The 17145-nt window shown below is 45.3% G+C and overlaps 1 protein-coding gene across 13 annotated transcripts; it reads left to right on the top strand.

Annotated features, from left to right (window-relative positions):
- The first annotated feature begins 27 nt into the window (after positions 1-27).
- Znf672 (zinc finger protein 672) lies at positions 28-16677 on the top strand. 13 transcript variants are annotated; one of them, XM_029483277.1, is made up of 5 exons: positions 8432-8527; positions 9056-9216; positions 11808-11895; positions 12162-12428; positions 14268-16677. In XM_029483277.1, exon 5 carries the CDS (start codon positions 14309-14311, stop codon positions 15713-15715), a length of 1407 nt encoding a protein of 468 aa, XP_029339137.1. In that variant the 5' UTR covers positions 8432-8527; positions 9056-9216; positions 11808-11895; positions 12162-12428; positions 14268-14308; the 3' UTR covers positions 15716-16677. The 13 variants fall into 13 exon arrangements, with proteins under 13 accessions (XP_029339139.1, XP_029339135.1, XP_029339137.1 ...); XM_021177421.2 differs by having other exon boundaries at positions 14088-16677; XM_029483273.1 differs by having other exon boundaries at positions 8450-8527; positions 9056-9185; positions 14088-16677.
- Positions 16678-17145: the final 468 nt, after the last annotated feature.

The following is a 17145-nucleotide window of genomic DNA, read 5'->3' as shown; positions in this document are numbered from 1 at the left end:
GGCGCGACCGGAGGTGATGCAACTTCCGGTTTCGGCTAGCTCCTATCTGGGCATTGCTAACAAAAACGAAGTCGTTTTTCAAAAGTGATTTTTTTTTTTTTCCTTTTCTTTTCTTTTTTCTCGGTTCAGTGAATCCGGCGGACTCTAGGTGGAGACAGGTGAGTGAACCTCTCCCGAGACCTGCAGCGAGCGCCATCTCTCCGATCCTCACGGGACGCCAGCTACCCCGTGAAAGCAGAGGATCTCACTGTTAGCTCACTTTCCTAGAGTGGGAGGAGGAGGCTCGAACTTCGCCCAGTGAGCTCCCTGCTTCGTTCATGGGCGGTCTGGATACCAGTGCTATGTGTGGCTTGCAAGACGGACCGAAGCCATGGATGGGATGCCGGATGGATGCTTGCTTGGTACAAATGTCTGACGGCCTCGGGGTCCCAGGCTTTTTTTCTGGAGATGAAACACATATCCGGGCCCAGTTCTCTTCCCATTGGGTTCTGTTGAACATAACCCGTGTTTAGTAAATCGGTGAAGAAAAGAGTCTGTTTAGTCAAGAGCTGCCTTCCTATCTGTGAAGGAGTCTTTAGGTGTTTCGAGAGGCATGAGAATGGAGGAGGACAGGGTTCCGTAGTCTGAAGTGAAAGGAATTCCAGAGCTGGTCCCTGTTAGGGTCCAGGAGTCACCCCACAAACAGGAATATCAATCTCAGTCAGACGGGGATAGTGTATTGAATGCACACCCCAAGGTCGGTAGACATAGCTTAGACTCCGGAACTGAATGCTACTATCATGGACTTCGTTTCAGGGTCAGTTTATATAGGCAGAAAACCATAATGAACTCACAAGCAATTGCGGGGAGGGCTATAGGGTTATTGGCCTTTTTCCAAGTTGTGTGTGTATGTGTAAGTAATTTAGACATAACAGTTCAAGTTGGCTTCTATCTTGCCTGGCTCTGAGTGAAGTCTGCAATTGGGGAATTTGCAAGAAGAACAGTCCTCAAAACATGGTAACAGACCTCTGAACATAACGGGATATATGGTCAACATGACCTCGGTCTGAGCCAGACTATTCTCTGGGTCAGCAGTCAGTCTAATTTCAGTGGCAGCAGTATGAGATGGCACTCATACTGGCAGGCGAGAAGCAAAATGGCTACAGTTATGCCAGGGAGACAGTGCCAGGGAAACAGGCTTCAACTGTCTATGCTATAAGTCCAGCATGTTTCTAGTTAGCAGTTACACTAAAAAGTATTCTGTGGATTGTCAAAGAACGATAAGGCATACTGCGTAAACGGTGGTTCTCAACCTTCCTAGTGCTTCGACCCTTTAAAGTGCTGTCCCCCAACTGTAAAATTATTTTGTTTCTACTCCATAACTGTAATTTTGTGACTGTTATGAATTATAATGTAAATATCTGATATTCAAGTATGGTATCAGGTATGATATGTGACCCTCCCGCAAAGAGGTCACAACCTACAGGTTAAGAACTGGTATAAAGGATTGTACAGCTAGATATACGAGCCAGTACAGTGGGGGAGAAATAGGACTCCAACTAGAGATGAACAAGGGGGAAATTTGTAACCAAAGATCAGTGTTGGGGGTTAGTGGATGAGAATGTGATACAAGGGAAAAATAGGGTAAAGGGGTCTGGCTAAGCCAACCTAACTGGGTTCTTGCTGAAGACAATCCTGGAAGGCTTGTGTCTATAATTGGGAGCCTGGCATACAGAATTGATAGAGGAGTGGTCTTGGTAAACTCACTTCACAAAGTTCTTCATTAAAACTAGGTTTTACGGCCGGGCTTGGTGACACAGGCCTTCAATCCCAGCACTCAGGAGGCAGAGGCAGGTGGATTTCTGAGTTCAAGGCCAGCCTGGTCTACAAAGTGAGTTTCAGGACAGCCAGGGCTATACAGAGAAACCCTGTCTCGAAAAACCAAAAACAAAAAACTAGGTTTTACAAGATAGTGAAGATAGTGTTTGAATAGGCCTAGAAAATGGCTCAGACGCCTGACTAAAGTTAGACCAAAGAATCTTTTTTTTTATGTTTCTCCAAGACTAGGTAGGGCATGAAGGCCCTGTCTTTCCTAATGACTGCATAGCAAGATGTTTGGCTCTTGGCTTCCTGAGAAGGGTTCTCCTAAAGAGTAAGAAATGCATGCACTACCTTAAAGGGATAAAGGAAGGAGACAAGTTTGTAGGCCCTTTTTAGGAAGTGCTCTAAGAAAAGGAAGTTGGGACTCTGTTATTCCCAGGAGTTGCTCAAAATATATAGTACTTTCTCCTGGCAGTGTTGAACTTTCTCAAACAGTTGTTTCCATGGAGCACAGGGGCCTGGGTCCTCCTAGGAACAAGACCACTGATGCTAGAAACCCTGCTAGGATTTAGTTATCTCCTAGGACAGGAGTTTGGATGGAAACATTAGGAACCAAGAGTTCCTCGGTTCCTAGTTCTCCCCTTCCATTCTAACCCTGTGAATAACTACTTAAAGCCTGGGGATTTAGTCCACCCATGGAGGTTTGCTTAGCATGCCTGAGGCCCTTGATCCAACCCCTTCCCCCAGTACACACACACACACACCTTCAGAAGTGCAATATAAAAAGGTATAGACCGGGGAAATCATTCAACAGTTAAAAGGCACCAACTGCCAATTCAGACAGCCTGAGTTGGATCGCTAGAACCCAAGAGTTAGAAGGAGAGGACTCACGGCTGTGAGTCAGCACACATGCACATACACACTCACTAAAAACAAAGAACTAGGTCAGTGGGAGACACCTGTCATCCCATCACTTAAGGAGACCAAGGCAAGAAGAGTGTCACACTAGGCAACTGTGTGGTAACGTCTCCAAAACAGAAAGAAGTAAAAATTTAAAATGGAGTGTGCAAACACAGTTCAGAACTTGTCTGTATGTGCAAGGGGAGTTCAGACTGTTGGACTGCAAAAATTGGAAGTTTTAGTTTTAGAATTCTTATTTTTAGATTTGTTCATGTATGAGTGTTTTGCCTGCTTGTATGTATGTATGTGTACCACATGCGTGTCTGGTGCTCTTAGATTAAAGGGACACATAGAGTCTTCTAGAACTAGAGTTATGGATGTTGTAAACCATCCAGTGAGTGCTAGGTACCAAATCTAGGTACTCTGCAAGAGCAAGTACTCTTTCTATTAAGCCTTTTCTCCAATCCCCCAAAACTTACTTATTACTAATTATTTTATTTGCTTTTTTTGAGACAGGCTCTCAATGTATAGCTTTGGCTGTCCTGGAACTCAAGATCACCTCTCTCTACCCTCTCGTGCTGGGATTAAAGGGCTGAGCAAAACCACTAAAACAAAACAACCAAAAACAAAAAAAACAAAAAAGCCTAGTTTTTAATGAAGATAGTTCAGGGTATGTTGTAAGGAAAATAAAAGATGAAATCAAAGGTCTGGGTGAGAGAGGTAAGAGGCTCAGTGGATAGAGGAGTTGCTATACAAGCCTACAACAACCTGATTTGTTATTTGAGAGGACTCAACTTCAATTTCCAGCACACAGCCATCTGTATCTCCAGTTCTAAGGGATCCATCTCCCTTTTCTGGTCGCCTCAGGCACTGCCTGCATATGGAACACATACATATATGCATACTTTTTTTTTTTTTAATTAACTTGTAAAAGCATTAAAGACAGAGCAATGCTGTGTCAGGCCAGAGGCAGAAAAAAGGACTCTGGAGGAAGAGCAGGAGGAGGCTGGGCCGTTTTTAGATGGTTTCGCTGTACTGCAGGCCTAGAACTGCTGTGACCCTCCTGCTTACCCTTTGTAAGCACTGGCATTTACCTTAGTTTGGGACTTTCTTTTTTCCTGATATTACTATCTTATTAATTTCATCCTTAAAGACTAAGACATCTTGAAATAGTAAAATTTGTTTTCAAAACTGTTGATCTTTAAATACCTTACCAGTATGTTATATCTTTGTACTATACCAAATTCATGTAGCTTGCCTATGTTTAATTTACTGATACCTCTTTTGTAGGTTAGTTTACCTACAAAAGACTAAAATGAAATATCAGTCTTTCTATTGGGATAAGTGTTTAGCACCTTTAAGTTGGCCACACCCAGCCAGGCTGTGGTGGCGCACGCCTTTGATCCCAGCACTTGGGAGGCAGAGGCAGGTGGATTTCTGAGTTCAAGCCCAGCCTGGTCTACAGAGTGAGTTCCAGGACAGCCAGGGCTATACAGAGAAATCCTGTCTCGAAAAATAATTTTTTTTAAAAAAAGGTGGCCACATCCTGAAAGCAGCAGGAGCCCAAACCATTTCTTTTTTATAAAGATTACTATCTAAGGTCTGGAGAGATGGCTCAGCAATTAAGAGTAGCATGCTGTGCTTCCAGAGGACATGAATTGAGTTCCTAGCAGTCCATGTGAAGAAGCTCACAATTTCCTATAAGCACAGCTAAATTTAGGGGACTCGGTGCACAAACACAAACTCATGCACATAGACATAGTTAAAAATCCTTCTAAAGAAGATAACTAACATAATTTATAACTTAAAAGATAATTGTAGAGCCATTAGAATCACATGTATTGCAGATGTTATTTGTAATGCTGTTACTTGCTTATTATCTTTAATTTCCTAAAATCTATTTTGATGTGCCTTTCCATTAATAACTTGAGCTTAATTAAAACCTTCATTCCGTAAAAAACTGAGGTCTGTAACTCAGGACTTAGTTAACCCCGTCTTTCTGTTCCAGTTGTAAATTACGTTTCACTTTGCTGTACTTGGTTCTTTCCACTATTGGAAAACTGTCAGTTGGCTACTATGAAGTTACTTGGAAAAGAGCTGGAGGCAGGAGGTAGAGGACATACTTTGTATGTGGAACCAAAATTGAAACATACAATGGAAAACATAGTGATACAGTAACATGATGAATAGAACTGGACTCTGCCCTTTCACAATAGTAACAGCAAGCCTACATTCACAGGACTCCCATGATGCCTCTGACTCTGCCATTCCCACCGAGGGATGCTCCCACTCCTGGGTACCCGATGGGTCATGTGATGTTCTGTTTCTATTCTATTACCTAGCCATGTGCAGACACCATGACACCAGTCAGAGCTTGTAGACAGTTGAGCTTGTAGCTCTGTAGTCTTTGCCCACCATTTATAAGGGTCTGCATTCACTTCTCATCCTATTGAGAGAGATTCCATCATTGCTAACTCTCTCAAAAGCTCTGCCCACTCCGCTTCCTACAACTCTTGCCCGGTTCCACTCAGCGTGCTCTACCCTGAGCATGCTGAATCTACCCTGGTCCAGAGAGAATGGCTACCCAGTAAATGCAAAACTCTAGCAAAAGAGATGGGTGTCGGGCATGGTGGTGCATGCCTTTAATCCCAGCACTTGGGAGGCAGAGGCAGGTGGAGTTCTGAGTTCGAGGCCATCCTGGTCTACAGAGTGAGTTCCAGGACAGCTAGGGCTATAAAGAGAAACCCTGTCTCGAAAAACAAAAAAAAAGAAAAAGAGAGAGAGAGAGATGGGTGTTCATGTATCATTTTGATGATATCTGCTTCCATATATAAGCAAAAAAGGTTTTGGATAATTTTAATTAGGCAGTACCATGTTCAGAATATCTTTTAAAATCACTGGGCAGGTCCCAGGTTTATAGTCACTAATAATTAAAGCAGCATTATTTTTATTATTTAAAAATTAAAGAAGGCAACAAAGTTAAGTGGGATAGGCCCAATGCATAAATATCTGGTTCAATGGGTAATTTCAGTTCTCAGGTGCTCACAAGATCTGGGTTCTGATTTTACTCTTAACTTTAATGCTTCATTCTTGAAAATAGTTGCTCAAATGTAGCTGCTGGCATGATTGAGGTGTGATCATAAGTTGAAAAATAAGTATCTCTAGGAAGACAGGACCTATGAGTCGGACACCATCAAATTTTTTTTTACTTGAATGTCAGAGTTTAGCTCTGTGCGTTCGTTCCATTTGAGAATTGGCAGGTGATGTAGTAACTGAAAGAGACAAGGAAGGTGTACAAAACAGAGTTTTCCATTTCTGTTTTTCCTTACAACACAATCCTTGAGCACCAAATTTGTCGATGTGTTTAATGCCTTTCAAGTCATAAGTCTTAGAAATCTTACATGAATTCCCTGCAAATTAAGCAGAGTGCCTTAACAAAAATGTAGTCAGCTGTCTGCTTTTCACTAAATAACTAAATATGTAATTGGTCTCTGGAGTTCTGTTTAATTTTTATTTATTTTGTTGTGTGTATGTGTATGTGTGTGCTCTAGCGCACGTGCACATGTGAAGATCGGAGAACAACCCTTAGAGGATTTTCTGCTGGTACCTTGTGAGATCTGGGAATCAAACTCAGGCCGTGAGGTCTGTACACAAGAGCCTCTCCCCACTAAGATATCTTTACAGTCCTGAAGCTATGTTTTGTTTGTTTTGTTTTTTTCCTGAGACAGGGTTTCTCTGTATAGCCCTGGCTGTCCTGGAACTCACTTTGTAGACGAGGCTGGCCTCGAACTCAGAACTCCGCCTGCCTCTGCCTCCCAAGTGCTGGTATTAAAGGTGTGCGCCACCACTGCCTGGCTGAGACTAGGTTTTCTTTTGAGGCTAGAAGCCATGATAGGATAAAAATAGTAGACAAGGAGCTATATTTACTTTTATTATGAAAATTGACAGGAAAATAGAAAGCAAGGTTTGGATCCTTCCATATCTCATCTGCGTGTGCAACATGGAGGGCCTAAAACCCAGCAGGCAATGTGTGGATTTGGACTGAGATGTGGAAATGCCTTCAGTCATCAGAGCATGATGTCTTAATTGCAGAGCATGATGGTCACACCTTTAGTCCTGACACAGGGAGGCAGAGGCAAGTGGATCTCTGAGTTTGAAGCCACCCTAGTGAACATAGCAAATTCCAGGCCAGCCAGGGCTACATAGTGAGACCCTCTCTCTCAAAACAAAGCCTACCTGCTCTGCAAATGACAGGTTAGCAGCTCAGTAATCGCTGTCTTTTACTCATCACCAGAACCATCTGTAACATCTGGCCGTGCCAGTTTCACTGTCTGCACCTAGAAGATAACACCCTGGAAACCACCATAAAGCTGAACCTATGTGTATATACTAATATATTTGTGTGACATTTCAGTCTGTTGTCATCTAAAAAGTAAACAACTGTGAAGTTGTTACAAAATAAGTCACTCAGAAGGGGAGGGGGATGGGAGGAGGATCTTCCTGAAGAGGGTATTGGGAGGAGGGGGCTGATACTGTGATGTAAATTTTTAAAAGGCAACTTGAACGCTTACTATCAGTTCCCAGTATGTATTATAAAGTCAAATGATTAAATATATTTATATATCTTACAAAATTAAGTCATGCACAAGCTTTTTTTTATGTTACTCTTTTATTTCAATAATGGTATTGACAGGTAGTTTCATGTCTGTTGCTTTAGTAAAACACCCTGACAGAACAACTAAATGAAGCAAGACTATTTTAGCTTCAACTCTAGGTGATAGTCCATTACTATGGAGGAGTCTCAGCAGCAGGAACTAAGACAAATGGATGCTTGACGCTTGCTCTCTATCGCCTCCCAACACTAGGAACAGGGCAGAACCTAATCCATGACATGGTACCTCCCACATTGGGAGAGGGCCTTCCACCTCACTTAACCCAATCATGAAAACGTTAACCATGGGTCAACTCAATCCATATAATTCTCGTTGAGACTGTATTCTCAGGTGTTTTGATATCCTTTCAAATTGACAAAACTAACCAACACAGGGTCTCAGGGTCTATACTGGCTAGGAATTGCGGAGGTACGAGATAACTTTGAATTCCTGCTCCCGCTTCGTCCAGCTAGTCTGCGTTCCACCGATCTGTTTCGTGTGGTACTTGTAAATAAACTCGGTCTCGGCTCGTCCAGCAATCTGTCAATTGAGCTACATCCCCACCCAGCAGGTTTACGGTTTTGAGTTGGGCGTTCTAAGCTGCAAGCGCTGGCTAGAAACCCTTGCTCTGAAAGGTTGGGAGCCGTCTCCATTCACACCAGAAGGCATCTGGTCAGCAGAACAGGACTACCGCCGTCCCTGGCAAAGCTGGACAGGTCACTAATCTATAGGGAAGATTAATCAAGACCGTGAGCATCTAGTCTGGCCTCACAGTATAGAAAGGCACTAACATGGCGACGAATGGGTGCTACTGGTCTCCCTCGAATGATCTATACGGCACTGACTCGGCTCAAGGTGGCACTGGGCTCACAGCCCTTTGCTCTCAGTAGCAGAAGGGCCCATGCGTAGACACCCGAAAGGAGAAACAGGTTAGCTAAACCTGGCCTGTGACACTGTGGGCACATCATGTCAACTCCGCCCTCCGCCAGGGCAAGTCAATAGTGCGCTTGCGCGGGCTAGATGCCCCTGTAACCCTGCGGACAGGGTGGGCCAATCAGCGTGCTGGCTCCTGGCTCCGCCCTGCACTGCGCCCGCCCCTTCCTCCGCGCGCTGAGGCTAGCGCTGTCCGCAACGCTTTGAGGTGAACGCGGCTCGGAACGGCCCTCTGACGACTGGTGAGGGGGCTTGAGGGCCTCAAGGCAGGGCGGGCGGGCGGGGCCGCGGCCCTCGGCGGCTGCCGTCTCCCTCAATCCTGGGTCGAGGGACCTGGACGGGAGGGCGGCGGGCCAATGCGCCTGCGCAGGTTGCTCCAGGCCGGCGGTGCTGTCCAGCCTCGCACCCGGGAAGTTGCCCGCTTGACGGAGCGGGCCAGGGGCGATGACAGCCTGCGGCCGGTAGTGGCAGCTTCAGGAGACCCGGGGAAGCGTCCTGCAGGCTCGCGTCACTCGGGCGCCGGCGCCCGCCTGTGGTTAAGACAGGCCCGGGTCTGTGTGTGCCATCGCGGTGGGAAAGGATTCTTGGGGCGGAGCGAAAAAGCCAGAAAGACCTGGCAGGCTGTAGTGTGCTAGAAGTCGGCCAGTAAGTTATGCCCCTGCCTCAGTCAGGCTCTGCCTAAGTAAGAGCGGTCCTGCAGAGTAAATCGCAAGTACCGCACAACTTCAGTTCTCAGGTTTATGACTGCTTTGACCTTTCTCTCTTCATAGAAACTGTTATGGTTTCCTGTATTGAGTTATCCCAGGCTGCAGGTACAGGCAACTTAAGTCCTCAAGGTCACACAATTAGTCATGGAAGAACTAGGAATTGGATGCTTGCCTTTCTGGATCCTCTAAGCAGGTTTGTCAACATAAAACGAAGCTCCCCAAAGGTAATGTGAGATGTATGCAGGCTACAGCAGAATTGGGGGAAAATTGCTATAAGTTTTAGATGCTATGTAATTATAGTCTTAGCTTTCAGGTTAGTGGAGGTTAGTGGTTTAAGTTAATGTCTTCCAGAAGCTTTACCTGATGGTACAAAAGACTGTTAGATACAGAGATGAGAGATAAATGACTGCTAAGGTGATTAAAAATAAAGATATCCAAAATAAATGTATCACCCCTACCAGACTTCCCGCCTCTGCCTCGGATGCTTGCACTACTGTGCCGGGGTGCTGTGAGATGAGACTGGGTAGACAGGAAGGTGATCTTTGGGAGAGCTTTTGGGCTGTTGTGTTTTGTTTTTATAAACAAAATCTTAAGGAACAAATTCCTGTATCATGTTATTAGCCACCATAATTCAGGTAGCAAGATTGACGACAACTTGAAGCTACATGATACCTCGTCCTCAAAGAAGTACAGGTAGCAGATGAGAAAACCGTGCCAACAAAAGAAGTGGGAGGCCTGGTTTGGGTTTAAGATTTATGTGTATGTGTTTGGGCATATGTATGAGTGCACTCGACCATGGAGGTCAGAAGAAAGCAACAGGTCCCCTGGAGCTTCAGTCACAGGCACTTGTGAGCCACCCTACATTGATGCTGAGAATCAGCCAAAGTTTGGTCCTTTGCAAGAACAGCAAGCTCTCTTAAAATCACAGAGCCATCTTACCAGCCCATACTATAGGTGTTAGATGCTATCTAGTGAGCAACATAGCTGCTGAGTAGAAGATAATAGTCTCCTAAATGAATATATTCTTAAGGATCTTAGGTCAGATGCGGAGGTGGGTGGTAAATGGCTATTACAAGGACTAGAGATGACACAGGATGATTTAGGCTCTCTATCTGCAGCAGTCCAAGTCTCCATAGCCAAGCAAGTTCTAATCACTCTGCAGAGTCTTCAGCATATGTGTGGCTTTCCGCAGGTTTTTACCCCAACTCAGGTATCCAGGGTAAAGTGTGTATGTATATGGTTGGATGGATCCATAGAGAACAGATTTGAAAGAGCTAACACAGCCACTCGCCACAAAGCAGCATTTTAGTCTGTTTATTTATTGGTGATCCCTTAAAATTCAATCACCTGGCAATGTCATAACTGAGTTTAAGTAATTTCTGTGATAGTCACAATGACAAGTCCACATTTTCAGGATTCATTCCATTGTTAATTGGCACATAGTTACACATCATTCCCTACAGTGTAGAGTATGTTATGTCCAACTCATTAGAAGGCCCAGAAAGATTGTAGTCTATTCTCCCATGTTCTTTCTACTCCAAGACTTCTAGCCATTCTGTACTTCAGTCTTTCCCAGAGGGATAGAGGATACGCTCTTGCTATCTGTATTTTCTTGTACCTACACTCTAATTTCTAGCCTTCACAGATTTCACAATCTTTTCAAAATGAGAACTTTCGATTTGTATTTGGATCATGATCAGACTTGGTTCTTGAGGTGGAGGCAGTTATCTCTCCTACTCCTGTCACCTTCTTCAATATGTCACACTGGTCATAAGTCTTTCTACTCACATACCATCCAGAAAGGAATGGGTAATTGAACTCTACCTGATTTCAGGGATCACAGAACCTCAGGAACAGCAGCATCTCTTAGCTTCCTAGAGTTAGGAAGAATTCACTTTCCCTGGAGAGCCACACTCCATATTCCTACCTCAAGTTCCTGTCCCCTCACTTAAGTTCCATTTCCTGGGCAAGGGACCTAAGATTAATGTAGCATACACAAGCTGAATCTTCAGAACCAGAGGAACATACGAGTCCAGCCACCATTCTTGTCACCAGACACACCTGCATGCTTTCAATACAACCAGACAAGTTCTTAAGGGACTCTCAGGTTACATGGGGGATGGGGAAGGTAAAGGATAGCCACCACCTCAGAGTACTGTTGGATGAAAGGGTACACCCAAATATGTAGTCATGTATTGATGCTCATGACAGTAGTGATGGTTTTACTGAGATTAGCAGTGAGAGGAGGTATTGCAGTCACAGCCCAAATTCCAACAAGGTCTCCTAGATGGGCATTACAGGGACCTGTTTTCTAGAAGAGTGACTCATTTCCTTTGGAAGGGATGGTCAGGAAACTGAGCCTTGGGAAACTGGGGGGGAAACCCTCCAAGCTTAGTGAAGTTCTAATGGTCAGATGGATTTAACTGCTTTGTTCCAACAACAGCCCTCTTGGGGACTCTGAGGTAGACTAAAGTTCCTCTAAGTTGTTTCAGAACTTGAAATGTGTGATTGCTCCAGTAGAAATAAAATGTTAACCATATTTATAATTTGTGTGTGTGTGTGTGTGTGTGTGTGTGTGTGTGTGTGTGTGTGTGTGTGTGAGTGATTGCACCCAGGGCCTTATGCATACTAGAAAACAATCTAGGTTATCCCTACCCCTAAACATTGTTGATGAAATAATTTGCTTATCATTTTCATGCTGAAACTTTTAAGTAAATGCATTTGAGCATCACAACACTTCCAAATGCTTAGTTGCTACACGCAGCTTTTAGTAAGCACAGCTCTAGACCATTAAGATCAGTTTCATTCCTACTAGGTAAACGAGTTTTACTTAACTCTGGCTTCAAGATGGATATCCTCTATGACTCCTGACTTGAGCTTCTCATCCTACCCAAGAAATATTGGTATGGCAAAACAAACACCTAGAGAGAAGCTAACTGGATTTGCCCAGTTGACTGTTAATAAATGTACTAAATTGTGATTAATTTTGATACTGACTTGCAGTTGTAATAAAGTATGCTTGAAAGCTAAAAAGTATTCAACAGTCAGGACCTGTTGCTCATCCCAAACTAAAACATAGTGGTTATATAACACTTCAAGACTCACTCTCAAAGTGATGATATTTAGGATAATTTCTAAGTGTTCTAAGCATTATAATTTTTCTTTCCAGGTTTCTACCCCAGGCATGGACCTATTTGCTCATATAATAGGGTGAGCTAAGGAAGAGATGTGAAAAAGCCAAGCAGCAAGCTTGCACCCTACACTCATGTCTGTTATAGGAAGAGATGGACTCTTTTTTTATTTGCCTTTTATATGTACATACTTGTTGTGTGTTTGGGTTACTTTCCTTGGGCAAGTTCCTTAGGAAGCACTGGCCTAGGAGAGGGTGAGCACCCAGAAGCATGGGCTGAGAGATGCCAGCCTCCCAAGACCTCAGGTGAGTCAGAGTGTTGCTCTTATACATTTGAAATCAGCCACTGGGTTGTAGTTTCATGAAGGCAAATATTCCTTAAACAATCAGCAAGTTTGAAGGTAGAGGTAGGCAGTTCTCTGTGAGTTCAAGGCCAGCCAAGGCAACATAATGAGACCCTGACTCAAAACTAAAATTAAGGGACTGGAGAGGTGGCTCAGCAGGTAACAATACATACTGTTCTTCCATAGGATCCAAGTTCAGTTCCCAGCACCCACTTCAGGTGGCTCGGAACTGCCTGTAACCCCAGTTCCAGAGGATCTGATGCCCTCTTCTAGTCTCTGTGGGTACCTGCACTCTTGTGCATATATCCTTACAGAGAAACACATAAAAATAAGATAAATATTAAAATTAAATTAAAAATAGAAAGTTCCCCAAGGATTCAGAGCTAACTACTGTAAAGTCAGCTCTTTGGCTGCAAAGGTGCCCCTGCTTTGCAGAGTTTGAAAATCAACTTTAAGTAAGGTATCTGGGGTGTCTGTAAAATTGTCCAGAGTGGGGCTGGGTTAAACACACGTAAAAATAGAGTAGTGTCACAGGTGAGATGAGTGGCTAATGGCCGCTTGTGGCTTTATTCTCCCTTGGCTTTAGTATGTAAAAATAACCATTTCAGAAATACCTTCCTCTCGCTGGGCGTGGTGATTCGCTCTTTAATCCTAGCACTCAGAGACAGGTGGGTCTCTGGACATGGTAGTGCATGCCTGTAATCCCAGCACTCTAGAGGCAGAGGCAGGTACATCTCTTGAGTTTAAGGCCAGCCTGATCTACAGATTGAGTTCCAGGACAGCCAGGACTACATAAATAGACCCTGCCTCAAAATTAAAAAAAAAAAAAAAAGGAAGAAAGTCTGTCCTTCCAGAAAAAAAAGGTCCCAGAGGTGGGTATCCCTGTTGTTCTTCCACCCTGCATGGAGAAAGCGATCTTAGGCTCACACCTCAAGTTTACTGTTAGCCACAAGTTTCATCCACTTGCTTCCAGGTACATACAGAAGGTAGACAAATGGTTCTTCAGTCAAACCATGCACCTGCTGGGCATGGTATATTTTCATTTCCCACAAGAAAATGACTACTGCCACTTTGTTTGCTTTTTTCATGCTGATCTGAGAGCATACTTTACTAGAAAACAAAGACTGACTGATGTCTTACCTAGTTAACTTTATTAGTGACAACTCCCTCAGGGCCTGGGATTTATCACAAGCCCAGGATACCCAGTACCAGGTATGGTCCCTTAGATCAGTGTAGCTGTGTCCCCCATTGGGTCAGCATGTGTGTCAGGCCTATTTTCTGGTAGACAAGGGATTCCTACCTCTGATACATTAGGAGATGGCCAAGGAGGGATGGTAAGCTAAGAATTCCCCAGGGACCTATATCACACCAAAAAAAAAAAAAAAAGAAAGGCACTTCTCTCTTGGCCTCTCCAGCAATTTTGAGGGTTCCTAGTTCTAACAAAGAAACACACAGGCACCTTAGAATCCATACCTGTCTGTTTCGTGGACAGGTGTGATCTGTCCCTCTTGATACACCCCTCTGAATTTCTGGGAGCCATGTGGGTTTCATCTCTTGAGAGCTAGACTAGCTAATGTGTTACAGACCTAGAGAGTTCAAGGTACCTTTTCTGTGTCCCCAGCCAGAGTTGTTGCAGCCAGTGCTGAACTCGGGGTGACCTCCCTACAGGGATCACAATAATGAATGAGCCCAGCTGTAGCCTGCTTTTTGAACAGCCAGACATGTGCTCTTGAAAGAAGAAACCCAGGAATCTGAAGAGCAGTTTTCAAGGCCACAGCCTTTCCCCTTTGCTGCTTTCCAGGCTTTAAAACTACAAATTATTGACTGGGAAAGGCAGACATCATGTTCACAGCACCTGGTCTGGCTACGACCCAGGAAAGACCTTATTCCTGCAGTGTGTGTGGCAAGAGCTTTCAGTATAGTGCAGTGCTGCTGAGGCACGAACGGGCCCATGGTGGCGACAAGCGTTTCCGCTGTCTAGAGTGTGGTGAACGCTGTGCTCGAGCAGCAGACCTACGCGCACACAGGTGGACCCATGCTGGCCAGACCCTCTATATCTGCAGCGAGTGTGGCCAGAGTTTCAGTCACAGCGGCCTGCTGGATCTACACCTGGGAACGCACCGAAGGCGCAGCCGCTCTTGTCCTTGCCGCCTCTGTGGCCGTCGCTTCCCTCATGTCCCTGCGCTGCTGCTGCATCGTGCTCACCAGCACCCACCTGAGAAGCCCCACCGCTGCCCTCTGTGTGCCCGCTCTTTTCGGCAGAGTGCTCTTCCTTTCCACCTGGCACGAGCACACCCCCCTGAGATCATCACTGTCACCGCCCCTTCCCCCAGCACGCTCTACCACTGTACACAGTGCCCACGGGCCTTCCATAGCAGTGCTGGGCTGCGGAACCATTCCCGCATCCATGTGGTCCCCAGCCTCAGTGACCCTGGCACTGAGGCCCATCTATGTGGCATATGTGGTAAGAGCTTCAGCAAGAGTTCCACACTCACGCGACACCTCCAGAGGCACTCTGGGGAAAAGCCTTTCAAGTGCCCTGAGTGTGGCAAGGGCTTCTTGGAGAGTGCCACACTTGTGCGGCACCAGCGAACACACACTGGGGAGAAGCCATATGCATGTAGCGACTGTGGACGCTGTTTCAGCGAGAGCTCCACACTGCTGCGTCACCAGCGCAGCCATCAGGGTGAAAGGCCACACGTGTGTGTCACTTGTGGCAAGGGCTTTGGGCAGCGGTATGATCTAGTAGTGCACCAGCGTAGCCACACAGGGGAGAGGCCCTTCCCATGCCCGGAGTGTGGCCGGGGCTTCACAGACCGCTCTGACCTCACCAAACATCTGCGCACACACACAGGGGAAAAGCCCTACCACTGTGAGTTGTGTGGCAAGCGATTCACCTGCATTTCCAACCTCAATGTACATTTGCGCAACCATGCAGGCCATAAACCACACAAGTGCCCAGAGTGCGGCAAGTCCTTTAGTGTTGCCTCCAAGCTTGCACTGCATAGAAAGACACACCTAGGTGAGCGGACAGCGGAATGCACAGAGTGTGGCAAATTCTTTAGCCATGGCCGGTCGCTATCACAGCACCAGCGGTCCCACAGAAGGGCTCGAGCAGCTGCAATGGCAGCCACTACCACCACCACTGTAGTCACTGAAGTGACAATAGGTCCTTCTCTCACTCTCACAGGGCCAACAGAACAGGAGAAATCAGGGCTCTTAGTATCACCATTTCAGGAAACTTGCTAAAGAGGGCTCCAGGAGATAGCTGGGTGAACAGACTTTCAGTCCTAAGGAAAAGCTCAGATGGTTTGGGAAGCCAAACCTGCTGTTGTTACATTGTTGCTAGCCGTTCACCTAGCTTGCCTTGTCTCTAAATGGAAATCCCCATCAGTTCTTCTATCATCCATCCTTGTATTCCCCAACTCTGAGTACTAAGAGTCAGGGAACCGATGTCACAGCCCTATGCAAGACAAACCAGGTGCTTGTGCTCCATTGCTGCCACTCTGCTCTGTTACGTGGGCTGAGCTCTACCTTTGCTGCCTGTTAATCTCTACTGCTTTCTCTTGCTTGAGACATAGTTGAAGAGGTAACCTACAGGCAGTATAGGAGAGTGGAATAGCTCCCTTCATTAAAGGACCAAGATCTGTGACAAGTTTCTCCCTTGCAGGGGTAACCAGAATACATGTAAGTAGGCAGTCTTCAGCCTGGCCATCCATATGTCCTTTGACAAGATGATCTTAGGGCCCAACAAGATGGTTAGACAGGTAAAGGTACCTGCAGACAACCTAATTTGATCCTTCGAATCCACATATGTACTATGGTACATGTGCACACAAGTGTAAAACTTTTTTCAGTAAATGGCTCTTAGGACAGCTTTCTCCAATCAGTTAGGAAACAGTTGTTTTGCGATGCAGAAGAGTGTTTGGGTCCATAAAGCCCAGTACTGTGTGAAACAAAAGATTTCCAGGTGAAACTTCAAGGCCCAAGAAAACAAGTTACCTGAAGTACTGGGCAAGAGCAGGCTGTAAAGCCTGGAATTGTTCAATGACTGCTTATAGCTGGTGATATTGTTACTTGCTTGGGTTTGTGACACCAAGAACCCCTTTGTCAAAATGAGTTCCAAGTTCTCTTCCTTTTAGGTGGTGGTTTCTTCATTGCTGTGACAAAATGCCTAAGAAAATCAACTTAAAGGTTTATTTTGGCTCGTGGTTTCAATAGTGTCACTTCGTTGTCAACTGGCTCCACTTTGAGCCTGAACCAAAATAGAAAGACACAGGCTGTCTACTCTGGGGAAAGGACATATGGGAAGGATATAGGGAAGATTACTCTTCAAAAGCACTTCCCCAGAGACTGTGGCCTTCAAACCATGAACTTATCAAAGGATTAGCCCATTAGCAAGTCATGATCCACAATTCAATTACCTCTCAAAAATTCATCCATTGTAGACTAAATAGCTATTTTGCTGTGGGGCTCAGTTCTATATCAGAAGGCCAGACTGCAGGGCCTAAGCAGAGGCAAATGCTAGACAGAACAGGGTTATCTGCTTCCTGGTCTAGTCTGCCCCTAGGCCAAGGCAACTGTTAACACTCTACAGGAAGGTCTGTAAAGTAAGTCTAGAAAGAAGGGCATGTGAGTGGGTCAGCTTCTGCTGCATTCTGGCACACACTAACAGCCTG

The sequence above is a fragment of the Mus caroli genome, chromosome 11 (assembly GCF_900094665.2).
Source record: "Mus caroli chromosome 11, CAROLI_EIJ_v1.1, whole genome shotgun sequence".
Lineage (NCBI taxonomy): Eukaryota > Metazoa > Chordata > Mammalia > Rodentia > Muridae > Mus > Mus caroli.
This window is presented reverse-complemented; position numbering and strand designations above follow the sequence as displayed.